Source organism: Myotis brandtii, unplaced genomic scaffold (assembly GCF_000412655.1).
Source record: "Myotis brandtii unplaced genomic scaffold, ASM41265v1 scaffold668, whole genome shotgun sequence".
NCBI lineage: Eukaryota > Metazoa > Chordata > Mammalia > Chiroptera > Vespertilionidae > Myotis > Myotis brandtii.
The window spans coordinates 3,426,093-3,454,088 of NW_005370597.1; the positions used below are offsets into that span (position 1 = coordinate 3,426,093).

At 48.9% G+C, this 27,996-nt stretch overlaps 2 protein-coding genes across 20 annotated transcripts in view; one reads left to right on the top strand and one right to left on the bottom strand.

The window, feature by feature from the left end:
• LOC102248091 (protocadherin gamma-C4) overlaps positions 1–7,768 on the top strand; it is a 162,808-nt gene extending 155,040 nt beyond the window's left edge. For all 19 annotated transcript variants that reach the window (XM_014529035.1, XM_014529034.1, XM_014529046.1 and 16 more), the window contains 2 exons: positions 161–249; positions 5,721–7,768. In XM_014529035.1, coding sequence (XP_014384521.1) covers positions 161–249; positions 5,721–5,947 — 316 coding nt within the window. In that variant the 3' untranslated portion in view covers positions 5,948–7,768. The remainder of the gene's footprint in view (positions 1–160; positions 250–5,720) is intronic.
• Positions 7,769–9,818: 2,050 nt separating this feature from the next.
• DIAPH1 (diaphanous-related formin 1) overlaps positions 9,819–27,996 on the bottom strand; it is a 69,382-nt gene continuing 51,204 nt past the window's right edge. The window contains exons 19-28 of the mRNA XM_005881077.2: positions 26,251–26,349; positions 23,315–23,409; positions 22,662–22,763; positions 22,198–22,437; positions 21,934–22,063; positions 21,132–21,256; positions 20,353–20,517; positions 20,086–20,221; positions 18,106–18,192; positions 9,819–11,763 (exon numbers count right to left, since the gene is read on the bottom strand). Of these exons, the coding sequence (XP_005881139.2) occupies positions 11,606–11,763; positions 18,106–18,192; positions 20,086–20,221; positions 20,353–20,517; positions 21,132–21,256; positions 21,934–22,063; positions 22,198–22,437; positions 22,662–22,763; positions 23,315–23,409; positions 26,251–26,349 (1,337 nt within the window). The 3' untranslated portion in view covers positions 9,819–11,605. The remainder of the gene's footprint in view (positions 11,764–18,105; positions 18,193–20,085; positions 20,222–20,352; positions 20,518–21,131; positions 21,257–21,933; positions 22,064–22,197; positions 22,438–22,661; positions 22,764–23,314; positions 23,410–26,250; positions 26,350–27,996) is intronic.

Below are 27,996 nucleotides of genomic sequence, written 5' to 3' on the forward strand. Positions count from 1 at the left end.
CTGAAAGATTATAGAAATTACCCACTACCTTGCTGAAAGGGAGGGGGTCCTGGGGATAGGGGGGATAGGGTACTGGATTTGGGAGCCCTGGAAGAGGACAGGAAGGGTATGAGCTAGGCTGGCCTGGGACACTGTGCTCACCATCCCACTCTCTCTCCAGCTCCCAAAATGGCGATGAAACCGGCACCTGGCCCAACAACCAGTTTGACACAGAGATGCTGCAAGCCATGATCTTGGCCTCTGCCAGCGGTGAGTTGTGTGTGTGTGTGTGTGTGTGTGTGTGTGTGTGTGTGTGTGTTAAGATGGGATGGGAGACCTGGGGCTCTGGGCATCCCACAGCCACATGCCTTGACACTGGCTATCACCCTGCAGGATTTCTCTGGGTCTTTCTGCTGGTTCTAAGGGATTCATCACCCCAAAACATGAAGCCAGGTTGAGGAACAGCTGAGGGATTGGGTCCTGGGATGCCAGAGGGGAGTGAACAAGGAAAGGTCCATCGAGGAGATGTGGGGAGTGGTGCTTGAGAGTCTGAGGGGAAGAGCATCAGTCTGATCCCAGCTCTGCCACTTACCATCTTTGTGACTTTGACCGATTTACTTAATCTCTCTACACCTCAGTTTCCTCAGCCAAGAAAATGGGGCAGCGACCTCAGAGGGCTGTCCTGAGGACTAAATGAGATGATACCACAAAGCACAAAGTACTAGGTCTGGCACATAGGCCCTCAATCCATGGATGTGGGGGAGGGGTGTTCCCAGCAGAGAGAACAGACTCCGGATATGTGAGATCCCTTCTGTTTTTTTGCTTACCCACCCTCAGAGCAGGATTTTTGTTTTCCCACGAGGCTAAGGCTAGCAAAGAACTTCACATGCAATAGAGATTCTGTTGATGGTTATTGTCCCTGAAAAGTCACAAGGGTTCTGAACAGGGGAAGTGGAATAACATCCTTACTATTGAAGAGCACAGGCTTTGGAGGCAGGTCAACATGGATCCAAATTCTGGCACCCCTGTGCACTGTGAGTCCTCGGGCAAGTTACTAACCCCCTCTGGGCCTCAGTTTCACGGACTCTAAAAGGGGCACAGTAATAACAGCTCTCATTGTGGTGTGATAGAGGACCTAATATAAGACCTCAGCATAGAATTAACAGAGAGTAAGGACACAATATATAGTGGCTAAGACTGGTTAATTATTATCTTTATTGATCCATAGGAGTGGATAGAAGGCCGAATTAGAATAGAGCCTATTAATAAGGACTAGCTTCTGGAGCAGCACATCTGGGCTTCTATGGAGGATGGTGGGGGATTAAGGCACTGGCCTTATGTAGTCACTGAGAGCCCTGCCCTCCAGCATGGAGGGCTGGTGGGTAGAGAAGCAGGTCAAATTAGAACAATAATCGCCATAACCACACCCCTGTGCCAGGCACATGCCAGACAAACTCTATGGGCCTCATGTCCGTGAACCCTCTCAGCAGCTCTGCGAGGCAGGTCTGATTACTTCCACCTGACAGACAAGAGACTGAGAAGTCACTTGTCCACTAACCTGGCCCGACTCCCAAGTTGATGTTCTCTCTGCTCCAGTGACCCTGTCTGCCTTGAGATCCAGCCTCTGTTTCCCTTTTAGCTGAGTAAATCGAGGCTGAATTCTCACTGCCCTGTATTATTCTCCAAGATTAGGGTTGCCAGGTAGAAAGAAGATGATCAATCAGTTAAATTTTGACTTCGGGTAAACAACAAATAATATTTTAGCATAAGTAGGTCCCAAACATTAGTATTGGGACATACAGCACTAAAAAAATTGCTTGTTGTTGACCTGAAATTCATATGAACTGGGTACCCTGTGTTTTTACTTGCTAAGTCTGGCAAGCTTCCTCCAGATGTCTGTGAGGCCGAGTGGGGCCAGGACTGTGGTTAGGAAGGGGAAAGTGGCAAAGGCGACCAGCATTCCCGATGGAGTGGAGCGCGGCCCAGAGAGGCCAGATGCTGAGTTTGAAAGAGGGAGGCAGCTGGGTCTGGGGAGAGGCCAAGTCGGGTTCTTGAGGGAAGTAAACAGGCAGTCAGGTATATTTAGCTCTTGTGGCCTTGAGCCTTAAGGCCAGGAAGCAGGCTTTTTAGCCTAAATCCACATTTTAAAAACAGAAATGGAGTATTTATGGCCCCAAACCCTCTCAGAAGGTCCCCTGGGTCATTGCAGGCCGGCCTCCCTCTCAGGGCTCCCCGCCTCTGGCCCACACAGGGCCTGACCTGAGTGTAAGCCTGGGCTCTGGGGAACAGACCCTGAGGGTGGAGGTGGCAGGGTCAGGCCCTACTCTCACTTTCACACCCGCTTCCCTGCCCTGGAGCCAGAGAGGTTCCTGGAGTCCAGCCCAGCCAGGCCTGTGGGGCTGGTGAGGGGGAGTAAGAGGGAGAGAGTAAGTACACTTGGGAGGCTTCTTAAATAAACATTTCAGGGAGGAGGTGTGCTCTCAAGGAGCCTGCGGTCTGCAGTTCAACTGGCTGAGGTCTCGCTTGACCAGGCCTCCTAGACTGCCCTAGAGTTGCTGCCCCAGCCCTGGGGTGGAGGGCAGGAGGCAAGGGGAGGTTATGGTGCTTGGAGCTGTTTCCCCAGGCGAGGCTGGACTAGAGAGGAGGCCAGCACCGCTTCCCCCTCCTCCAAACCAGAGGACACCCAGGTTCTTCTTGCTGCTCTTCAACGTCTGTTTCTCTTGGACAAGGGAAGATGCTGGTCCCTGCCCAACGTGGCTCTTGCAGGGGTAGAGAGAGGGGCCATTGGAGAATTCATTCTACAGGTTAGAGCCTGCCCCCCAACTTCTTCCCCACAGATTTACAGACAGGGAAACTAGGGCCTGACTCAAGCAGGGCCTGGTCACGGTCACACAGCTCCTTAGTGGCAGAGCTGACCAGACAGAAGTGAAGTGGCAGCCTCTTTCTAGGAACATTCTTCTCCCTTCGGGTCCAGCTCACCTCCACTGCACCCCACAGGGCCTGGGCCAACATCAGGCCTGTGCCTCTGGGAAGGAGGCGGCAGGGGCTGGCTTAGTCATTTGCACCCAACCTGGTGCTCCTCAGAGATCTTGGGTGCATGTAGGGTGTGGGTGGGCCTGGCTTCCAGTTACCCAGCCAAGCCTTTCCTTTATTTCTGTTTCTCTTTCTCTTCCCACTGTTTCCCCCAAGTCCTGTCTCAATATCGCTCTCACTCTCTCTCGCTCTTCTGAGTTCTGAACCTGTTTCTCCCAAGTCCTGTCTCAATATCGCTCTCCCTATCGCTCTCACTCTCTCTCGCTCTTCTGAGTTCTGAAGTCTCCCCTCTGGCCCTTAAATCACTCTTGAATCCTGGCTCTTAAAGCCGGATCTGGCCCCCTCCCCCATCCCCTCTGTTCCCAGGCTGGAAGAGGGCACGTGGGAGGGGAGGGGGCGGGCAGTCAAGGTCTCGGTACCCTCCTGGAGTGAATTAGGGGAAACCGAGAAATGTTAGCGCGATTAAAGGGCTGGGGGAGGAAAAGGGAAGTGGCAGCTGCTCCCTCCCTCCCCGCCCGTCCTCCCCGCCCCCTGAAGGCCCTCTGATGGAGGATTGGGGACTTGAATTGAAACCGGAGCGCTGGAGTGAGGAGGCGGAGAGACCCAGGCTCATCCCTCCTTTCCTTCTCTTATGCCCCTCCCCCCTCTTGTGCCGTTCTTTGAAATATTTCCCTATTTCTCAATCCCTGGTTGGTGTCCCAGGATTACTCAGCCTCTCCGGCTTTAGTCACCCACTCTACCCACTCCCTGGGTCCCCGGGGTGGGGGCCGAAGGAGGCTGAGAGGAAAGCTCTCCTCAGCCTGGCTGGGGCTGGGCCGGGCATTCCAGGGGCTTTAACCTGCCCACTGCCAGGGGACTCCAATACCCTTGTGAACTCAGCCATCAGAACGCCTGGCTCCTTCCCCCTTCACACCTTCACACACACACACACACACACACACACACACACACTCAGCAATGACACACTGTGATGGCAATAGCAGCCAACATTGCACATGTACCAGGTGCCTGGGCACTGGATAAGCACTGTCTCCTTTAAGCCTCACAAAAGCCCACTTCCCCACCTTCAACGTGAAAACAAATCACCTTGTTAAAATGCAGATTCAGAGAGTCTGCATTTCTTTTTCTTTTTGTGTTTTTATTGATTTCAGAGAGGAAGGTTAGAGAGGAAGGGAGAGGGTTAGAGAAATAGAAACATCAATGATGAAAGAGAATCATTGATTGGCTACTTCCTGCACACTCTACGCTGGGGATAGAGCCCACAACCTGGGCATGTGCCCTGACCGGCAATCGAACCATGACTTCCTGGTTCATAGGTCGGTGCTCAACCACTGAGCCACGCTGGCTGGGCATGAGAGTCTGCATTTCTAACAAGCTCCCAGGTGATGATGAGCCAGGGCCAGAATTTGTACTTCCCTGGAAGCCTGTGTCTCCTGTACAGCGGGGAGTTGGGCAGGGCACTGGCTCTGACACCATGAGCCTGTCTGGTCCCGGGATCATCTACTCAGCCTCATAGAAGACTGCTCATGCCTATCTCCTGTCCGCTCCTTTACCCTGCGAGGAGTGTGGAGGGCCATGCTGCTGCGGCTGGTGATACTCTGCATACACTTACATACACTTAGGCCTCACCCCTGCTCTAACCTGTGCTGGCTGGGGTGGCTGTGGCCTAGTCTTTTACCTTCTGAGCCTTGCTTTCCTGATCTGTGAAGTAGGGATAACACCACACACCTCACTGGCTTGCTGCGCTGAGGTCAGGAGCCATCATGCACATGCACCATCTAGCAAAGTGCTTGGCACAGAGTAGGCGGCAGTCGCTATTCTGAAATGAATGCCTGGAAGAGCACCCCCTCCTGACTGATAACAGAACCACTAACTGCCTACTCTGTGCCAGGCCCTGGTTGGAGGAGGAAAGGATGCACAAACCATAGTTGAAGGTCCCCAGGAGCCCAGCGTCTAGTGTGGAAACAGAGAGGCTCCTTTGAGAAGGGCCAGGACAGGATTTGAGAGCCACCTGGGCGCTGAGAGAAGGAACAGCTAGCATACTTTAAACCCTTACCTTAAGGGAATAGGTTAAAAGAGCTCGGAATCAAAGTTAGCCTGTTAGTCCAGAGCCCCTTACCTCTACCCCATGTGTAGAGATGGTCTTCCCAGTGGTCAGGGCTGGGTGCCTTGCAGGCATACATTAACTGCTTGTACTGTTAAGAGTGGCAGTTGGGCCCTAACCGGTTTGGCTCAGTGGATAGAGCGTCAGTCTACGGACTGAAAGGTCCCAGGTTGGATTCCGGTCAAGGGCATGTACCTTGGTTTCGGGCACATCCCCAGAGGGAGGTGTGCAGGAGGCAGCTGACTCTCATGATGTTTCTAACTCTCTATCCCTCTCTCTTCCTCTCTGTAAAAAAAAATCAATAAAGCCCTCGCCGGTTTGGCTCACTGGATAGAGCGTGGGCCTGGTGACTGAAGAGTCCCGGGTTCGATTCCGGTCAAGGACATGCACCTTGGTTGCAGGCACATCCCCAGTAGGGGGTGTGCAGGAGGCAGCTGATCGATGCTTCTCTCTCATCGATGTTTCTAACTCTCTATCCCTCTCCCTTCCTCTCTGTAAAAAATCAATAAAATATGTTTTTAAAAAATCAATAAAAATATATTTTTTTAAAAAGGAGTGGCAGTTGGGACCCACGGTTTAGCCCCTGACTTTCCTGTCTCTGCAGAAGCCGCTGATGGGAGCTCCACCCTGGGAGCAGGCGCTGGCACCATGGGCTTGAGCGCCCGCTACGGGCCCCAGTTCACCCTGCAGCACGTGCCTGACTACCGCCAGAATGTCTACATCCCTGGCAGCAACGCCACACTGACCAACGCAGCGGGCAAACGGGATGGCAAGACTCCGGCAGGTGGCAATGGCAACAAGAAGAAGTCTGGCAAGAAGGAGAAGAAGTAATGTGGAGGCCAGGCCTGGAGCCACTGGGCCGCCTCCCCCCAACCAGCCCAGCCTCTCCCTATCTGGATCCAGGACTGGGATTTTCAGGGCTCACCCCCAGGATCCTGGTGGGGCCCAGGCCATGCTCCCCTTGGGAAACAGAAACAAGTGCCCAGTCAACACCACCCTTTCTGTCCCCAGGGGATTGAATATGCAAAGGGAGTTCTGCTGGGAACCCCCATCCAATCAATTGCTGTGCCCATGGGGGTAGGGGGGTTAGTGTAGACATCATTTATCACACCTGCTTTAGTTATAGCTGAACTCCTCCATCTTCCAAATTCAATCAGGCCCAAACGTCCCCTGCCTCCCTCCTACCTATGCCCACTCTTTTCACAGCTCCTCTTTTTTGAGTAAGGTGGTTGGGGTGTTGAGGTACCTGGTGACCTAAAAAGGCTCAAATTCTGAAGAGTTGAAAGGGCATCGTGACCTCTTGGCCTCTCCTTCAATTCTGAAACTCCCCCCAAAGCATGGTTTGGTGCCAGTCCCTTCACCTCCTTCCAGAGCCCGAGTCCAAGCTCAAGTTTTGGGAGACATGGTCACCATTCCATGGTAGTGATGCTTGCTGGATTTAGGGAGGGCATTTTGCTACCATGCCTCTTCCCAATGCTCTAGGGACCAGTTTTTTTTTGTTTTGTTTTGTTTTTCATTGTTTGATGTTTCCACTGCATGCTGTGACTGCCCCCTCCCCAAACAAGAGACTCCATTGCATGTTCCAGGATCGTATATGGTGGTAAGGTAAAGAGGGAAGGGTGTGTATGTGGATGGGGGGAGGGAGGGTGGATAAATCTTGACCCATTAGTTAACAGGGTCTTGCAGGAGGCTCAGTATGTTCCCAGGGTACTGACCAGATCCCCAAATTCCAGCCATAAACCAAGCACCAGGCTGAGCCCTCATCTACCACATACATACAAGGCTCCACCCAAGCAGCCAGCTTTGGGCTGAGCTACCAGCACCAATGGATTTAAACTGGCATTGCAGTCCAAGGAAGGTCTGAGCAGGTTTGGGACCGGGTTCCCTGGAGAGGTCAGAGGGGCTCTGTGGGTGCTGGGTACTCCAGAGGTGCCCCTAGTGGAACGATCAGTGTGTCCCCTCCCTCCTACCCCAGCAGGAAGGGAGGGCCAGCTAGGCCATCCTTGGTCCCTGGGTTGAGGAGGCAAGGGATTAGAGTAGGGACCAAGTGGACAGAAATTCTCAGCCCAGGATCAGGCTTCTCCACGGGGCCCCTGCATTCCCCAAGCCTTGGTCCTTCACCTTGCCAGGTGCCATTTCTTCTCTGTGAAGGCCACTGCCCAGGCCCTCAGTCCACCCCCTAGTGGCCAGAGCCTGGTTCAAGTCCCCAGTGCCTCCTTGTGCATAAACCTTCCTCCGCCCACCCACTTCTGCCTCCCCCTCCCCAGGCCCGTTCATCCAGCGGGGCTGTGCTAGAACCCCACCCTCGTCCTTACAGTAGTGTAGAGACCCCCTGCCTCCCTCTTTGGCTGGTGTAGAATAGCCAATAGTGTAGTGCGGTGTGCTTTTCCGTGATGGCGAGTGGGCAGCGGGCGGCGGGCTCCGCGCAGCCGTCTGTCCTTGAATCTGCCTGCGGTGGCCCGTGCTGTGTTTTGTGCTGTGTCCACGCACTGCGGCGACCCCCTCCCTGGTACTGACTCCTATAAGCGCTTCTCTTTGCATAGTCACGTAGCTCCCCATCCCTTTCCTGTGTCTCACGCAAGTTTTATACTCTAATATTTATATGGCTTTTTTTCTTTGAAAAAAAATAATAAAAAGGTTTCTTCTGAAAGGCTGAACGTTTCTGTGTAAGCGATGGAGGCTCCTGACAAGTTTGGATGACGGAATGAGCTGAGGAGTGCACGCTGGAAGCCTGGGATCGGGAGGCGATTATGGTGTTTGCATCTGGGTTTTGTGTCATTGCCATGAGTCTGTGTGACTGTCAAATGTGGCTGTTTATGCTTGCAACACCGGTGTGCATATGTAATAGTGTGCGATTGACTGTAACGCTGCTGGTGGATCTGTATACCGTGTGCGCAATCTGCTTGCGGGTCCATGGTGGGGGAGGGGGATTTGAGCGTGGCGTGTCAGTGTGCAATTGAGCGTGCCGTTGTCTCCGTTACGGGTCTAAGCTCCAGTCTCCAGGCAGAAGAGGAGACCCGCGCGCGGGGGCGGAAGCTGGTTGGCGCCTGGCAAACTGCGCAGGAGAGGGGGCGGGGAACCTCTCCTTAGTGCCCCCCCTTCTCCGCTGAAATCACCACCCCCAGCGCCCTAGCGGGCTTCGCGGGAGGAGGCGGGGACTCTCCTCTGCCTGCTCCCCTCCTCCCCTGCTGCCTGGGTGTTTGGGAACACCGCGGGAGTGGGAGGGAATGCCGGAGGCGATTCTCCGAAGGCCGAATCTATATCCTGGGCCTCAGTTTCCCCACTTGGAATTCACCTTCCCACTCGTCTCTCCTCAACAAAGCCAAGGACATTGAAGAGCTCATCGCTTTCTTGCCTGGGGGTGGGTGAGGGTGGTCTAGGCTGAAAGGGCAAGGAGATAGCCCACCCCAGATCGCCCTCCCTCCTTCCTCCCTCTCTCACGCTTTTCCATTCACTAGTCGGCTCGCCCATCTCCCCGCCTCTTCCGCCTGCCTCCTGGAAGCACAGTGGGACTCCGAGGTTGCTGCAGCCTGAGGAGCCGCAAGAGGGAGAGGGAGGGAAGACCGGGAGGGGCGGAAGGACCTAAAGGCAGACCCACTGTTATCAAGAGGGTCAGCGAGGGTATGTCCAACCACCGGGAGGGACGAGGCTGTCTCTGGGCTTCCTCTGCACCGAGCCTCTCAGAGCCGGGTCCTGCGTTCTGCCAGCTCAAGTCTGTTGTCATGGAAACCAAGCCTTCCAACTAAGCAACTGGGGGGCGACTTTCCTGTGTGGGAGGGAGGGTGGTGTGCGCGGTTGCTGAGATGGAAGCGGGATTTCGTTTCTGGAAGCCAGGCTGCAGAAGGCGGGCAGCCGGGCGCCTGGGTTCTATTCTAGGCACAGCAGCCCAGCCGACTCTCAGAGCAGAGCGTGAGCAGCTGTGGTTGGCCCCTTAATTGGTATGTGTGCCTATATAGCTCTGAGTCAGAAACGCCTGGCCTCTGGGGGAGGAGAGGAAGCAGGCAGCCCACCCCCACATCCCCAGACCTACTGGGGAGGCAGCTGCCCAGGCTCCAGGGCTATTTAAAAGGCTTTTATTTCCAGTTCCAGAGCCTGCCCAAAAGGGTTTGTGGTCTTCTCCAGGCCCCTCCCGCCCTATTCTGGGCCTGCTCATAGATTGTAAGGTTTCTTTGTGCAGGTCTCAATGTGCTCGAACAAGTATGACTCTGAGCAGCAAGTCATCTGGAGCATGACCTCTGGCTTCTGACCTCTGCTGGACAGGCTCAGGTTTCCACCCCAGTGTATGCCCCTCTAGTCTGGAATGTGGTCTGTGGCCAACAAAGGGGGAGGGGAGATGGAAGAATGGGAGCCAGATGTTTCCCTCAGCAAGAGACACAGGTACTACCAGGAAACTGTGACATCTGGGGGCATGGAGAGGTGGGGAGCTAGAACTGAATTTAAAAACAGGTTCCAAGCCAAAGGTAGCAATTAGGAAGTGGGGGTCTTGAACTGGGGCCTTTATGGAGGGCAAATGGTGGGGCAGAAGCCACCATGTATTAATCATCTCTAGGCCTCACCCAGTTTCTGGCACATGATGGACACCTTGAACTTTTTTACAATGATTTGTCAGGTCAACCAGGGATTTGATGCAGGACAAGACGGAGGAGCCTGGATGAGAGTGAAAAGAACCAGCTCAGAAATTCACACAGGAGGCTGTACGCAGTACTGTTTCAATGCTTTATTAACAGTTGGAAACAAACCCAACAAACTGGAGGTGATGACATCCCAGAAGCCCGAGAGGCAAGGGAAATAGGTCTGCATTTTGTCCCTTTTTTAAATATTTATTTTTTATTAAATGCATCTTAGCAAAAGTAGATTAAAAAAGGAAGGGTCAAAGCCCCAGATGTCAGCAGGGAGAGGAAGGAGACCTAGGGAGCGGCAGGCCCTTGTACCAGTCTTTCCGGGAATAGCTCAAAAGAACTGCTGTTGGCCCTTCACACAGGCTCTAGCAACCAGAACCTTCCTCCTGGCCTCAAGGCCTCAGTGCAAGTGTCCCTAGTCTCCCCTTGCTCCCCCTGCACTAACAACCGTATCTGGGCCAAGCCTTAACAGTGCTATTCTCTCCCTACCCAGGTGGGACGATGAGAGGAGCACAGGGTGGCACAAGTGTCACCTTGAGCCAGTCTGAGCTTCCTGTGGCTGGGGCCACTGAACAGTTTGGCCTGCCCACTGTTCAGAAGGGAGCAGGAGTACAAAGTGTGGGGGCACTCCTGTGCCCACTTCCCCAGAGTGTCCAGTTAGCATCTGCACATTTGGCTTGATAAATATATTAAATTTATAAAAACTCTGGTCTCAGAGCTCCCACTACTCTTAGACCTGGCTCAGCTCAACCAGAGAAGAGCTTCCTCCTCCACCAGAACCGGGTGCTGGGAGAGAGAATCTGCACTGGCATCAAGGGCCCAGAGCTTGAGAGCTGAGGTGGAGGTCCAGGGGCCTGGTTGAGGCCTGTGGGGAGAAATCCCAAGGACTCTGGAACCTGCCATCAAAGCCTTTTACATTATGGAGGAGAAAGGGGGAAGGAAGAGTTATTTTTCTTTAAAAAAAAAAAAAATCTCATACAAAAATAGATCCATTTGCAAAACAATTTCTCAGCCAGGAGGCTCCACCTCCCATTTCCTTGGAGACAGAGGGTGAGGTGTTGGGATGGTCACAATACTCCAGATGAGATGCACCAAAGCTCTGGGGAGGGCAGGAGGGACCATGGCTCAGGAGCCTGGGGGTGGTGTAGAGGGTCCAGAGAGGCAAGGGCACAAAGCATGGCACAGGCTGGGGCAGGTCCCACAATGTCTCTATGCCCGGCCTGCCCACAGGCTCTGGCCTAAGCCCCAGTGGAATACATAAAGGTGGTCCAGGTCCTTTTTTGTTTTGGGAGGCCTTTCTCAGGAAGGTGGGATTTCTCACCACTTCCTTAGAAGTAGCTCCCAATGCCACACCACTAGTAATAAATAACAGCCAGGAGAAGAAAGAGCAGAGCAGAGGGGACCGCAATGAAAGGTGGGATATAGCCCAAAGGTTCACAAGCCCCATGCTGTTCTCAGGGCCAGAGAAACCACAAAAGAAAAGCACAAACCCAGCAAGATTGACCTATGGGAAGCCCACTGGAAAGCCAGGGGCTGAGAAAGCAGGTGGGACTCTGTCTGAGAGAGGCCTCAGAGTAACAGAGAGGAGACACTTGGGGTTAAGGCAGCGAACACAGAGCCTGCTTTGGTAATGCAACAGCCAGGGCTGGCTGGGTTGGGCTCAGGCCTCCCCCTACCGCCCTCTCCTGCTGGCCCCCAGGCAGCTGAAGCTGTGTATGACAGACAGAGAGCAGCAGGCCAGAGAGAAAGACAGGGTCGGGGCGATGGGAACGGCCACCCACAGGGATATCTCCATGACCCTTTAGGCACAGGCTGCAGGCAGGACAGTCTGGGGCTCCACTGAGGAGGAGCCTCGGCCACAGGACCCAGATTAGCTTGCACGGCCAACCAACTCCTTGGTTTCCTCAAGGATTGTGGGGACCCCATCACTCATCTTGGGCACCTTGGCAGCAACAGCAGTCATGGCATCGTCCTTGGTCAGCTCCGAGGCCAGCAGAGATGTGACTGCACACCCGGCTTTCCTGTTGGCTGCAAGAGAAGACATGAGAGAGCTCGTACACAGAAGGCCCCTCTGAACTCTGGGGTAGACATTTAGCCAGACGCCATGCAAACGTGGCTGCCCTGTCCGGTTCACAGAGGCCCTTATTTTGAAGGAGGGACAGAGGTCTAAGAAGTGAGGAATATACCCTTGGGCAGGGTGCAGAGAATATAAGAGAGTGTGGTACAGGCAGGAGAGCAAGCTGTGCTCTTGCTTTCCTTTGTGAAAATAGTACAAAGGTTTGAATACAGCTAGACAGACAGAACAGGGTTCAAGTGTTAACTGTTTAACTTAGAGAGATAAGTACTCAAAATCGATTTTCTCATCGTAATGTTGTTGGAATGAAATAGCCTCAAGCTTAGTGAACAGTATTATCCTTGTTTTGTTGGCAGTTCCCAGGAAGTTCCTAGGCCAAAACCACTTTGAGTCAGCCCTGGGAGGGCTGTCCCAAGCAGAGGGGGGCCTTCAGCAGGCAGCCAGGGGGACTCCTGCAAAGAGGAGCGGCAGCCACGGGCTGACATCACATGCATGTCACACTCCCCACATGTCCCCCAGCACTCCCTCTCCCCACATGCCCCCACCGTAGCTCTCTCCCACCTCAAGGGTAGCAGCTGTGATATGAATGCCAAGGGCCCTGCATGGTGTGTGTGTGTTGGGGTGGGTAATGAGGTAAGGAAAGGTAAGTCGGGGAAGGCAGAGCTAGGGGCAAGGATGGCCAGGAGGGGTCCCTACAAAGAAATCTCGGCCCCATGGGCTAAGGCATTGTGAAGCTCCAGTTGTCATCCTAAACAGGAAGAGAAGAACCAATCAATCCGTGAGTTTCTGTTCTAACCAGAAACTGTTGGCAGCCGTCCCCAGACTCTCATATTCATTAATGGAATCCAGATTTACGGCCCCAGTACCCCCAACAAGAGGCAGTTCCTTGGTACCACTCCCATCTCTGCTGTCTGCCTCTTCCCAGGCCCCGGGAGCAGCGTGGACACCACATGTACACAAAGAGCTGCCTGCCTGGGGTGACAGAATCAAGGACGCTGTCATTCCTTTTCTACAAAATGTCTGAAATGGGCAAATTCATAGAGGGCTAGGGGTGGGGAGAAGGAGGAGTCACTGCTAATGGGTATGGAGTTTCCTTTTGGGGTGATGAAAATGTTTTGGAATTAGATAGTGGTGATGGTTGCACAACCTTGGGAACATACTGAAAAACACTGAATTGTATACTTTAAAAGGGTGTATTTTAGGCATGTGGTTTATATCTCAATTAAAAAAAAAGGAAGAGCTTGCTGGGTCATGGGAAAGCTGAGTGGAGAAAACAGTGCCTGCATTTTAAGGGGGCAGGACAGATGAAGCCTGGCTCTCCTAAATGCAGACTTCATTCCTAACTGCATTCTTCAACGCAGGCAGCTGTGTCCCGCCTGAGGGAAGGGGTCCAGAGGAGCAGTGAACAAAGCACCCAGACAGTTTTGCCTTCTTTAGACCAGCAAGAAGCTTTAGGGAACGCAGAAGCCAAACAGGGTTAGAGGGCCCATGTCATCACCAGGGTTGTTAGCTTCTCTGCAGAAATGTGACCCAGTGCCACTGTGTTCACACGGCCAAGGCTACCTACAGGTCAGCAGGGAGCACACAGCATGCCCACAGTCACCAATTTATAGGTCTCTTCCTCCTCCTCCTCCTCCTCCTCCCAGGGGCACAAGAGGTTGTCTATCAAGAGGAGAAAGAAGAGTGAAGGCCCTGACAGGCACGAGGCCCATCTGGTTACAGGTGGAAGGTGTGTGATCTAGACTCTGGGGCTTTCACACGAACCACTCCTTGGATTATGAACATAAAACACTGCCTCAGTGGCTGACAGGGGAGGGAAAGACATGTACTGGAGTGTGACTAGCATGGTCTCTCTGTATATGCTTCTCGTGTCTTCCTTCTGTCTCTCTAGCAAATTCTTCCTCAGATCCACTTAATTTCCACTCTTCTCTGAAATACTCGCTTCTCTCGTCCCTACTTCTCGTGTCTGGAAAAGCAGTAATATCACTTTACTGCTCCTTTGAATTTACTCTCCAGCAGTTAAGAAAATCTGCAAGTGTGTGTGTGTGTGTGTGTGTGTGTGTGTGTGTGTAGACGTTGGAGTTCAAGTGGTATATGTCTCAAGCCTCTTCTCTCTTTGATTTCTTCCTCTAAACTCAGAAGATACTAAAATCAAGCAGTGTTTCCAAATTTTTCTAGAGTAAAATAAAGTTTCTGGTTACTGATTTCATAAAAATTAGGCGTGGATGGTAGGTGGGGAGAAGACCAAAACTTCCCTTTTAAGCCTAGAGCAGAGGTACTCTAGGGATGGACACATGCGGCCTAAGGTTAGCATAAGACATGAGAGCTCTTGCCGGGCTGGTATGACTCAGTGGTTGAGCATGGACCCATGAACCAGGAGGTCACGGTTTGATTCCCGGTCAGGGCACATGCCCAGGTTGTGGGCTCAGTCCCAGTAGGGGGTCTGCAGGATCCTGGCAGCCGATGTATGATTCTTTTCTCTCTCTCTTGATGTTTCTCTCTCTCTCTCTCTCTCTCTCTCTCTCTCTCCCCCGCCCCCTCTCTCTCTCTGAAATTAATGAAAACATATTTTAAAAAAGGAAAAAAAGAAATGAGAGCTCTTATAGGAACGGGGAAGAGAATCGAGGAATCCTGGCTTCACTGTGTCTTCAGGGCCACAGTCAAGCTGAATAGCTTTTATAACCCAGAAGAACTGACCTCTCCCCTGCCCTTCCCTAACTCGGGTGCTTGTGTTAAGACTACTGAAAAGTAGCCGCAGAAAGCAGATGAGCATTTTGACTCATGGGATCAGGGAGGATTATTAAGTCATAAGAGAACAGTCCCACAGAGTATGGGGAAAAGGGAGCAATCTTGAGACATCAGTCAAAGCTGAGGCCAGATTCCCAGAAGTCAGGGGTGGGCTAGGATAAAAACACCAGCAAAATCAACCATATAACACTAGTATAGATGAATCAGAAGGTTAATGGTTTGGAAAGACATTTATAAAACACAGGCTAGGAACCACTACTAAAGAGGAAGTGCTCTTGTTAATAAGCTTCCTTAGGGAAGAGGAAACTAGGACAGATGGGGCGATCATTACCATCCTAAAGAACTCATTATTGTCTCAAGTCTCCTAATTATAATTCCTGTCCTAATTTTACCGAAGTGGAGGGAGAATCGGAGAGGTATAGGAATACTCTTCACCTTCTCCAGACAGGTGGTCATCAGAAAACTCCCTGAAGCAATTTCACCCTGTGCAGGGGTCTCCTTGCTGGAAGGTATGAAAGAATATTTCTGCCTACACAGAAGGGTTGCTGTCATCTGCTGTCTGATCCTGTAGGCTTAGTGGAAGTAGCCCTGGACTTGGCTTTGCTAAAGTGGCTACAGTTCTGGCTCTATCATTAGCCACCTCTGTAGACCTGGGCAAGGTCTTATCTGGGTCTTAATTCTATTACCTATGAAGAGGTTAGGTGCTAATCTCTAGAGGGCTTTAGCGCCTTCCCCAACTCTATTAAGGTTCTATTAGTGTAGGTGGAGTCTTCAGGGAAGCAGGGAAGTAGCAGAGGAAAGGAAAGGGAGATGAATTTCTTTCTTCCCTTGACTTTTATCCCATGAGCAGATGGCCTGTATAAGAGGCTACCATTCAGACATGGAGATAAAGTTGAGTCATTAAACCACAAGCAGACTCAATCATCAGCCTGAAAGAGTAGCAGCAATACAATCACATGGATTCTTCCCCTTGACACTCAAACCATTGTTCTCCCACACCCTGCAGAGCCCAGCAGTTTACATGTCACTTTTAATGAGCCAGCCCTGATAGTAACTCTCCTCTTCCAACTCCTCAAAGCGTCTTTGTATACTGGTCACTCCCTCAGGTCTCCAGAGGCCAAATATTTTTTGGTAACATTCCTTTGAATTCTAGGGAGAAGGCTACTGTCTTTGAATGGGGACAGCTGCCTCTCTGCGACTGAGGAGGCTGTGAGGCAGAGCTGCTTGATAGTGCTTGTTTTTTGGCTCCAATTGGCCAGGAGGAACAGTCAGACACCACCAAGCACCAGTCCAGCAGCCACCAGGGAAACCCACAGCCACCAGAGCCTTTATAGTTTGAGAATCCTATTGTCACTGTATTAAAAGATAATAAAGCTGGAAAGAACCCCAGAGGCCATTTCAGTCCAACTCTCACTTTATACATGAAAAAACTGAGTCCCAGAAACTTGTGTAAGGTAACCAGACTTGTCTAAGGTAATTAGACTTGACCTGGGGCCTTTTGATCCTTGTCCTATGCTCTTTGCACTCTACTTTGATGCCCAGCCGTCTATTTACATTTAATGTAAGGCCACATCACTTTATATGATGTGAATGCACCCAGGTCTAAACAGCTTACCAGAGTAACTAGAAATGTCTCCCCTGAGAGATACTCCCTGATGTTCAGGTGTGTTCAGTGAACCCAGAGCCCAGAAAGATAAGGCTATAAGATGGAGCCAATTTAAGAAGTATGTAGTTCTCATTTTCAACTGCTTTTTGCATCAATATCTCCTATTATAAGTCTCCTCCCATTCCTTCTTACACTGGGAAACAGTGCCTGGACTAATTCAGATCCTCTGCTGAAAACCCCTGCTTCCTCTGCCTGGGCGTCCTGGTTTTCCCACTTGGGAAGAGTGGCGCATGGGCCTCCCCAGCAGAGGGAAGCTGTCTGGCTGCCTGTGTACAGGAAGCATCTGGGATTCTAGCAGTTCCACAGGAAGAGACTTAAAAGGGAATTCCCCACCAAAAGTCTGATACAGGCTGGCGCTTAGCTGAGAGGATACAGGAAAAACAGTGAGATGCAATGTGCTTTTGTTTGGCTAGAAATGCTTAATGGAAGGCCACATTACCTTATATGGTGGGTGGGAAACCATGTCGCAGAAGCTCTAAAGACTAAACACAAAAGCAATACTACCAGCTGCGTTCTCTACCAAACACTGATCTATAGACTAAACGCTTTGTCCTACTCTATCCCCCTCTCATCCCCTCTAGAGAGCCTGTACCCAGAGGATGCCAGAAGATGGGTAAGAGTCATAACTAGAGATCCTCCTGTTAGGTCACAGAACAGAATTTCCCTCTGGATATTCCCAGTATGGGTAGAAACAGGCAGTCAGTCATTACAGCTGAAACTCACAGTGACCCACAACACTTGGGCCAGGACTCTGAGTTTATATGAGTTAGCATTCTCTATACCCTGGATCCTCAGGTTCCTTTCCAGGCTCTGACAGGTACTATACACCCTATAGATACCACTGTGTCAATAGCTAAGCACTGGCCAAAGCAAACTGTACAACTCCTCCTCTTTACAATAACCTTAAAGTAAAGGTCATATCAAATAGGCCTACAAATGTACCAGCCAGGGAATAAGAACATAGCTCCAACTCCCTTAGAAGTAGAAATCCTTAATGATGCCTTTTCTGTAATTTCCACCCTTCAACCTAGAAAAGAAGCCATCATCCCTAGTCCCAAAGGTACTTCACTGACACAATGGTGCAGGTCAATACCACATGAGGGGTAGCCTTGGCTATATCTTCCGGACTAGTCTGCAGGCTACTGTACACTTCCTTCAAAGGAACTTATCCGCTGATCCTTCCTCATACTAATGCCTAGATCATTTGTCCTCCTACCCCCATAATTCTTCTTAGAATTCTTCTGGCTCAGCGTAATCCACTTATATCTTCTAAAGGTGGGGAGAAGAGATTGCAGGGGAGTCAATGGGGAAGGGCAAGTGCAATGGGGGTCAACTGCACCCAAGGAGAAGGTAGTTCTCAGACACAGCATACTCCTGCCCTTGAGATGCTCCTTTATATCTGGGGAAAACGATGTCTAACCTTCTCTATAGGATTTTATACTTTTTATTAGTCTCTATCTCTTCTGCTTGTGAAGTTGAGAGTAAGGACTCCTCGCTTATTTTTTCTTTGTGCTTCCTACATCTAACATAGTTTTGTATTTGGGTCAATTTTGTTCATACACTCAAACGCCCACCTAAATCTCTGTGTCCTGCACCATGGTTAGCTTGCTCCAAGTAACTGCTTCAAGAATGGGAGAAATGCAAGAATAATCAAATGTAAGTGATCCGCGGTCAGTACCTCAAGCCCTAGTTCTCCAAGTCAGTACTTTCTAACATGGGAGGAAGAGGACTACACAATCCACTTCCAGATGCAGAGACTATCTGGAGGAAGTTTCTAAACCCTCAGAGCGTGTTTACCCCCTCTTCAGCCCAGGACAAGCAGGACCAGTAGTAGAGAGGCTCACCCCCTTCACCAGGGGGAAGGCTCCATTTGCTTACTTACCCTGACGGGGTCCTCTCTTCCGTCGGAATGCTGCACCTGACTGCAGGGCTTCCAGGAGACTATCCATCACACCTGTTTCATCACCTTCTGTTATGAACAAAGATGGAGATGTAAGCTCTTCAGCCCAAGCAACATGCATGTGTTGAGCCCCACACAAAATGCATGATGTCTGCTTGGCTCCCCTCGACCACAATGGCTGGGGGCTCAGCGCAGACAGAGGGCTCAACCTCAAGCCTCAGCCCATGCTTACGTGTGTCTGTCTGAAATGGTTCAAACAAAAGGTTTCATTGTCTACTAACCACTGCAAACCTTGGGATATTTTCCTGCAGTACTCTTTCCTTCCCATCCCAATCAGGACAAGCACAGGGAATTGCAGAACTGCCCAACTCCAAGACCAGGATACGGACCGAGGCTGGGATTATGAAATTAGCAAGGAACTATATAATTCTCTCTTTATTCCAAAGTGTTTCACTCCAATTTACATAAAACTTTCACGCAGCACCTGGTTCCAGTTTCAGAGCAGGGCGGAGAAAAGATGAGAGAGAACTGATCAAGAGTACATTTCACTGAAGTACTGCCCCCAGTGGCTGCATAGACCCAAAGCCAGCTAGGCATCTAAGAGAAACATCCTGACTGGAATACAAAGAGTTAATGTAGAATCCTCTTTCCAGCCTGGCTCTGTTTCCATGGTAACAGCTCAGGATGGTGAAATCTGAAACTGCGAAATCCCAAGGAGCCCCAGGCTGCCAGCTACAAGGCTAGGCTCACTGCTCCAAGCGCCACCTGCTGGCTGAACATCACCAATGCAGCTGACCTACATTCCAACCTCATTTGCTTGCCCTGGGCATCCCAGGGCCTGGACAAGGTCGGGTGTAACCTGATGACTGGGTACAGCCCTCATACCTGGTCAGCTGAGCTCTACATTTCCCTATTACGTCATAGACAGTACCTGGGGGCAAACCCTAGGTGCCTGAGGAGAATGGGGGAAGGTGAATATTTGCTGTGGGCTTAAATAGCATTTCTAGAATAGTTTGTGGCTTATACACAACTGGGATAAGAGCAGAGAATTGCTTCCCAGAAAAGTATGAAGAAAAGATGAAATGTTCCTGCTGCTTCAGGTCCCTGATATTACCACAACAGGAAATACCAAAGAAAGCCCCTGGAGCAAGAGGTATTAGAGCAGCCCTTGCCTTTTGTGCTCAGCAAACACTCTCATTCTTGCCAAACCCGGCAGCCCTGGAACTCCTTCACTCAGATGGCTCACAGCCTCTCAGGTTCAAGAAGGGTGGCATCAGCTCAGTGCTGTGCACAATTTCCGCTGGAGCAGCCAGAGGGGGGCAGGGAATCAGCAGCAGGAAAGAAGCCGAGACAGGAAACAGAGGGCCAGTAATTGAGGCCATATGTTTCAACAAAGCCATGCTTCTGGTAGTAAAACAGAGATTCTGTTGGAGAAAGAAGAGGGTGGCCAGGTCCCCTGCCCCCTTTCCAGAAGTTCAATCCATTTACAATCTGAAAGGTATATATGATTGTGCTGAAGTACTTGGGACACAGTAGTTGGTGAAATAGGCAGAAAGGGAGGGAAAGCCACCATTAAAAGACAGAAGCAGAGCCAGGAAAACATTGTGGGGAAAAGAACAAAAGACTTAGCAGAGGGTATGAAAGTAGGCCAGAGGCACTTTGGACAGGCAGAAGGGAAGAGTACGAGTTACAGCAATCCTAAAATCACTGGGGAGATGAGACATAATGCAGGAACCAGCAGAGGAGAAAAGAGGGTCTGAGCCTGGAGAATTGGCCTGTGCATGCCACTGAATCGGGGTGAAAGTCCAGCATCAGGGTCTTGGAGGGAGAAGGCTGCCAACTATCACTTGCCAGGAGCTGAGCTCAGACATGAGCTGTTCTCTCTGGCCTCCAGATTCTAGACAGAGAAGCTTTCCAAATGTTCCTGTCTCAGCCCATCAGGCCTTCTCCTCCGCTTCTTACCTGCATTCATGTCTATGAGTTGCTCTCTCTTCTGCTGCTTCTCCAGCCGCTCCTTCTCTGCCTTCTCCTTGGCTAGTTTTGCTCGCCGCATCTTTTCCTCTGTCTCCCGCCGCTTCTGGTTCTCTTTGACGGCTTGCTGTGGAGGAAACAAATGAACATACGGGCATGCATGCACTCACCCATACGCACACCCACCAGCAACCATCAAAAACCCAGTGAAAGTGAAAAATGTTCCCAAGACTCAGTCAGCAGGCATTCCTTGCTCACCACAAACATATTCTTAAAGTTGTGGAGATCCATGAAGAATTCTTCCACAGACACCTTCTTGGGGTCAAAGAGGAAGTAGTCGCCCAGCTCCTTATAGAGGTTCTCCATGTTAGAGTGCATCATCCGCAGCTTGTTATACTGTTCCTGCGCATCCTTCACAAAGCTGTGCAGCCACGGAGTCAAGGACCAATGCCAAGAAGCACACCCAGTTCTCTGCCCAGAGGAAGATTCAAAGATGCACGTTGGCATACACGAGGATGTTCAATACAGCACTATTTATCTCGAGGCAAAAGCCAGAAGCAATCTATATAACCACAAAGGGGGTATGTTAAACCACCTATAGAATAGGAGGCAGCAGTTAAAAAGAGGCTGTTCTGCATACAGTGCTGTGGAAACAGGGCTAAGACAGATTGTGGGCAAAAAGCAATACAATGCACACAATGCAATTTTTGCATCACATAAATTCATGAGGTGCAAATCAAAAAGAAGTCCAGTGACAGTAGGATACTTCTGGGGAGTGGGGAGGGAACACCTGTGTGTGTGTGTGTGTGTGTGTGTGTGGTGGAGCTGGGCAGAGGGAAAGGGATCAAGGGGGACTTTTAGCTTATCTGCATGGTTTGCTTCCCCTGCCATAACAATGGAATGCTTTCAAAACCTATGAAAATAAAGTTTTTAAGAGGGAAAAATTGTATATCACCAGATCTAGCCTGTTGCTCCCCCTCTCCCCCCAAGTTCTATTCCTTCCTAGGGGGCAACTCCCTCCTTTCAAGAAAGGATATAGTCATTTTTTCAACAAACTTGTCTTTCTCATCTGTGGCAGCTGGGAAATTTTGAACATCACGTTCCACATCAGAAATTTGTTTCTTCATCTGATCTAGATTCTTTTGCAAGTTTTCAGCAGAAACTAAAGGAAACACAAAAACAGACAGGAAGAGCTTACTAACTCATGTCTTAAGACCTTGAGCGCCTGCCCTTCGGGGCATAGTTCCAGTCTATACAGAGAGCTGGTATTTAATTATTTTAGTTCTCTTATGTACTATCTAGTTGTTCTTCACTTCTTTCCAGTGAAACTATAAGTTACTTGATGATTGAGTCTAAGCTTCATTTGATTCACAAAAATCTGACATCCCCTGGAGTCCTGCTTTCATGTATTTTAGAGAACAGGGTTTGCAGGAAGGAGACATATACAAAAAGAGAAATCTGTTCCCATTTCTACTGAATGCTGCTTTTTGTTTAAATAATTTCAGGATGGTGAGGCCTAGTTTTTGTTAATCTAATCCAGTCTATGTTTTCTGAATGAGAATAACCGTTGTTCTAGACTAAAAACACCTGCCTTTCTTCCAGTTGTGGTTGGTGTTTCCCTAGGAAGGCTAAGAGTGCTTCCCACTTCTGTACACAAGGACAATCTCTTCTGCCTGATACTCCTCCCTTGTGGCTTACACATCATGCTTACACTCTCTCTCATTCCCACCTAAAACAGCCTGCACTGAAAATAATCTAAAATATAGACTCTTATTTCCCTTCCCATGCAGAGATTTGTGGGGCTTGGAAGGACCTTCTAGCTTCATGCAACCTGCTCACCTCGGCTGGCTTTCTCCACGTGGGCAAGCTCATCTGGAAACTTGAGGACATCAGGATAGTCATTCTCACATAACTCAGCCAAGAAATGCAACAATGTCATCTTCTGATCTGTGGACTTAGTGTCTCGAAGCTTGGGGAAGAGAAGAAATTGTTAGTCCTGACATTGTTAGTCCAAGATCACCTCAGGCCGACAGTAATTATCACATTGGGCTCATAGAGGCTAGCAGCCTTCCCTTCTGTCATCTGCCTAACCCTCTGGCTCACCTTACAGAGGAAGCTGATGTTGAAGCCGAAAGCCCCGGCATTCCTGGAACCAGCATTCATAAAGTTGCCGACAAGCAGGGTAATCTCCAGGAGGTTAGAGAAGCTCTCACTCTTCCGCACCTCCTCGCATGCGGCAGTCACGGAAACAATCTCTGGCTTGATGTTCTCCACTTGCTCATTGAACAGTAGCTTGAAGAGGATGGCATTGAGGCGAGGCCGCAGGCGGGGCACAGTGCCCATCTGGGGGGAAGACAGCACCTCTGTCAGAGCCAGCAAAGACAGAAAAATAAGAAAACACTACAGGCTTGAGTCACCTATGGGAGGATAAGAGTTCCAGAGCAGGGAGGAGAGAGAGAAAGATAGATTCAAAACAGACAAGAGGCAAGGAGCAAGTGCCCCAGCTGCTCTCAGGAGGAGGGAGTAAGGGGGTCAGAGAAGAGCCTGTCGCCACAGGCCTCACTCACCACCACGCCAAACTGCTCCGACTCTGCCAGATCATCATATTCGTCCTTCAGTTCGGAAAGCATTTTCAACTGCTCTGGCTCTGGCATCTGCTTAATAAGGTTCTGAAAGGGAGAAGGGACTGTCTCAGTGTGAGGGGGATGAGATGACAACATGAGCCTCCTGTCAGGCCCTCATTCTGTCCAAGGATCACTAAGAAGGAAACATGGGCCTGTGGGGTGGGAGGAGAGGCAGCTAGTGAGATGGCAGGACTTCTGAAAAGTAGACCAGAAACAACCTGTCCACCAGAGATGGAAGCTTACCCAAAGCATTCTTTAAGTCAACAATGCCAGAGGAGGATCCTTATCTTCTAGGCCAGTGGTTCTCAACCTTCCTAATGCCACGGCCCTTTAATACAGTTCCTCATGTTGTGGTGACCCCCAATTTCATTGTTACAAATTGAACATAATTAAAGCATAGTGATTAATCACAAAAACAATATGTAATTATATATGTGTTTTCTGATGGTCTTAGGCGACCCCTGTGAAAGGGTTGTTCGACCCCCGTAGGGTTCGCGACCCACAGGCTGAGAACCCCTGCTCTAAGCAGAGAGGAAACGAGGCTAGTGCACAGTGATGCAAAGAGCCAGCTCCAGAACAACCACCTTGCTCCTTACCTGGATCATAGACTCAGTCAGAACAGCCTCATTCACCTCCAGGATGACATTCTTAATCTCTTGATAGGGCATGCGGAAGGAACCCAGAAAGATAGCTGCCAGAAAATGAGATACAAAGACATGTTCTCATCTCTTCCTCCTTCCAGCCCATCCACAAGCCTTTGCTGGACAATTTTCCTACCAGTGAGTGCTCTTTTGAAGTCACTATCAGAAACCTCCACCAGCTCCACTGCTTACATAGTCAGAATCCAAGTTCCTGAGTCCATCCAGTGTGTAAGGTTCCCACCTCCCAACTTTCATTAATCCCTGCACTGATGTCACATACCAGCCGCATTGTTCCAAGCACTGCATTCTACAAACACTGTGACGCTATGCCTTTGCTCCCAGGAAGCCTTTGATCTTCTCTATATACATCAAAGACGTTCGTCCCACTCTATTTTAGTTCCACTCTCTCATGACTCCATCCTCAAAGCGACCGTTGCCTAGAAATGTTCTGATTCTTAATTTAACTGCCATATCCCATTTCCTAACAAACACTTCCTATCCTTCTAGCTCTCTTGCTCACTCATCTCTAAATGGAAGAGCCCACCCTCTCTGTCTTCCTCCTTCCCTCCCTCTCTCTCCCATTCTCTCTCTGAAGAGGGCTGATCATTCCATTTTCTCAGAATGTATCAATTCCACTTATAGTCTACCACTTCACTCTCCACTATTATTCTCATTTCTAATACCCCTATGTCTGTTCACTTGTTTCCTTCTCCTTCCAGTCCCTGGTTAATCTAGCCATCTGATTTCTCTATTCTTATACCTGGGCTGATGAACATGCATGCTAGTAAACACTGCAGGTCAGAATCTAGGAATTTGTGATGGCGCCAAGGATAGCTGAAGCCGCAGTACTGCCTAGTAATCCTTCTAGTGTCCCTAGTCCATGTTCTCCAGGCTGTCTTTGCAGCTCCATCAAAATGTCCCCATCCTCCCAATTGTCCCACCTCTTCCACATTAGTTCTAAGAAGACCTTGCTTCTCTTAAGTAAAAAATTGAAGCCACTGGTGAAATTACTTGCTCAGCTTTCTCTTATGCCTCTTGCAAACTGAGCATTAGGGGCCCTCAGATGGAGGCAGACAAGATAAGGCTTGGGTAAGGACTTTGGAATCATCTAGAAGAAAACTGTGCCAACACTTCTGTAAGCTTATTAGCAACTATACCCATGTACTCATCCTTTCAGCATGTTTCACTAGAACAGGAGGTCCTAAGGATCTTTACTTCAGCTTATATACATACTCCAGTTTCTTCTATCTTTAAAAAACAAACAAAATCAAAACCCTCCCTGACCCAATATCCTTAATTATCAACTTCTTTCTTTCCTTCACTTTATAACATTCTAAAAATGTCTATTGTCTCCCACTTCCTCAGCTCTCATTTATTGTCTTGTCCCCACAGAGTCCATGAAAAGATGACAATCACTTACATACTGACTGCTCTGCCCGAACAAGCCAGCCCTCATCCTTCACTTACTTCACTGTTAACAGTTCTTTCAACTCAGATTAAGCAGTACACCCTTTAGAATGATCTCTAGCATATTCCCCCAACTTGATTTAGATGACCCTTTTCCTAGTGCTCTCACAAGCACCCTAGTACCCTACCCCTCCATCACAGTACTTATCACACTGTGCTATTAGCATTATTTACTTTTCTATCTCCACCCAAAGTGTGGTTCATGAATAGGAACTATGTCTCTGTTTTGTATCCCCAGCACATAAGAGGCACTTAATAATACTTGAATCACTAAATTACATCTCCTAGGCCATCCTACCCTAAACTAATCTCAATCCTCTTCCTGAATTCTATTTTCCATATCGATGTCACTCAATTGGAAATAATAATACACTACTCCACCGTCTTGTATCATTTTCTAAAATAACAATTACTCATATTTTGTTCCCAGAGATAAACCTTGGGAGGAGGAATTATGTCACATTACTTTAGTCTCCATAAAAGGACTTACCCACAGACTATTTAGCCAAGGATAATGTAAAGGCTTACTGCTCTCATTGTATCACTGACTTCACTTACGGGTATGTGTACTCATTATTTGTGTGACCTTTGCCAAGTCACAATAGCTCAACTTTAGTTTCTCATTTGAAAAAATGGGGACAATAGCAATATTGCATGATTGTGAGTACATTTTACGAACTATATACCTTTTCATCTCTGGAACACATGCCTTGCATGTGCCTAATAGAGCCTGCAACATGGCAGACCTTCAAATATTTGTTGAGCAAATATTTAAATCTATGTTCTTTGGGAGATCAACAGTTGAACAAAAAATGAACATGTATTCTGATCATCAAATAAGTACTACCTGTATCAACTTTGCAGAGGAGTCTCTGGCCTGAAATTCTGCCAATCACAGTTACTGGTATAAGGAGCAAGTTCAGAACAGAACTCTTTGGAGTTATTGATCTGACTCTGAGAAGTCCAGGATTTACATTATTTATCCTAAACCACAAAGTTATTTTAGATTTAACTGAAGTCAAGCCAACACCTGCATTTAAGAGGAAATACTTAAAAGAAAGTAAGAAAGAAGGAAATGTACACAGTAGCTGGAACATTTGTGGTAGATTGTCTGTGGATACAGTGGAAACAGTAAGGGCTTTGAAATAAAAAAAAATCCAAGGTTCAAATCTTCCTAGCCACGTGACTAGGCAAATTCCTAAAAATCTTAGCTTCTATTTCCTTGCCCTAAAACTATATATTAACAATTTTGCAGAGCTATTGAAGGGATTGAACAAGATCGAAAATTCACTATGCAATGCCTGGCATACAGCAGGAACTCAACAAATGGAAGTTTCATATCAAGGGACCTTAGATCCACCAGAATTAAGCTCTTAGAAGAAATCCTTCACATTTCAGGTAGTTCAAATCATAGAGTTACTTACAGAGATTCTGGGCCGTTTTTGAATCCAACACCTTTAACTCTTTTACTTTTTTCTTTTGCACAGATTTCTTTTCTTCTCCACCTTCCTGATCTTTCTTGGCTAGAAAGGGAAAGATTAGAAAAGCAACATTAAGGACAAACCACATCTGTGCCTTAATGAACTAGTGTTCCATCCTGGAAAGGCCCCTCTCATCCTATTAACAATGGTCTCCTATTATATTCCTTCAAGGCAAACCTCCTCTTTAACCAACCACCCTTCATCACTGACTTCCCCCTCCAACTATAAAAAATAATCTCATTTTCATTTTTAATAGTTATCAATAATGCTTTCCCACACACATCTTATCTACTTGTAGGGAGTAGCAAACTTTCTGTAAAGGACCAATTTCGTAAATATTTTAGGTTTTGCAGACCATATGGTCTGCCTCAGGTCTGCCACTATAGCATGAAAGCACTCATAGACAATACATACACAATATGGTTGTGTTCCAATAAAACTTTATTCACAAAAACAGGTGGTCAGCTTGAGGGGCTATAGTTTGCCAACCCGTGTACACAAAACTCAGAGTTTATTCTTGTATTATTATTTATTAATTATTGTATTATTTTCCATATGAACTGTAAACCTACAACTATAAACCCTTGTGTATGTGTATATGAGAGGAAGAGAGAGAGAGAAAACATTTCACCCAAAAACAGAATAAACATTTTTTTCAAGTGCTCACTGAACATCCATATCCAAGAACGACCATATCTGTGCCATAAAAATCAATAAGATAGATAAACATCTAGGAAGACTAACCAAGATAAAAAGAGAGAAGACAGGAATGAAATGGAATACCACTTCAGGTCCTGAAGCCATGAGAAGGATAATAAGGGAATACTACAAACAACTTTGTACTTGTAAATTGGACAACTTACAAGAAGTGAACCAATTCCTCAAAAAACAAAAACTACCAAAAGTCAACCAAGATGAAGTAGATAACACAAACACTACTTGAAACCACTTAAAAAACTGAATTCATAATTTAAAAAGGTTCCTGAGAAGGAAATCTCCTGGCCAAGAAGATTCCACTAGAGAATTCTACCAAACATTTAAAGAAAATTAATGCCAATTTTACACAATCTCTCTCCCAGAAAACAGGAGGGAACACTTCCCACTTCATTTTATGAATGCATTGAATTATTAACTTTAAATGGTTAATTTTATGTTATGTGAATTTCATCTCAATAAAAGAATTGGTAATTGTTTAAGATATTAAAAATCACTAATTAAATCAGTAAAATTTGAATATGGATTTATATTAGACTAGAGGCCCGGTGCACAAAAATTTGTGCACTCGGGGGGCGGGGGGACCCCCAGCCCGGCCTGTGCCCTCTTGCAGTCTGGGACCCCTCGGGAGATAACGACCTGCTGGCTTAGGCCCGCTCCCGGGTGGCAGAGGGCAGGCCCAATCCCTAAGTGCAGCCCCTGGTCAGGCTCAGAGCAGGGCCGATTGGGGAGTTGGGGCGCTGCCCCGTCATGCACAGAGCAGGGCGGATCGGGAGGTTGCGATGCCACCCTCAGTCACGCTCAGGGTAGGGCCGATTGGGGGGTTGGGGCACCGCCCCCTCTCACACTCAAGGCAGGGTCAATGGGGAGGTTGCGGCGACACCCCCTGTCATGCACAGAGCAGGGCCAATCAGGGGGGTTGGGGCTCCATACCCTGTCACACACAGAACAGGGTCAATCAGGGGGTTGGGGAGC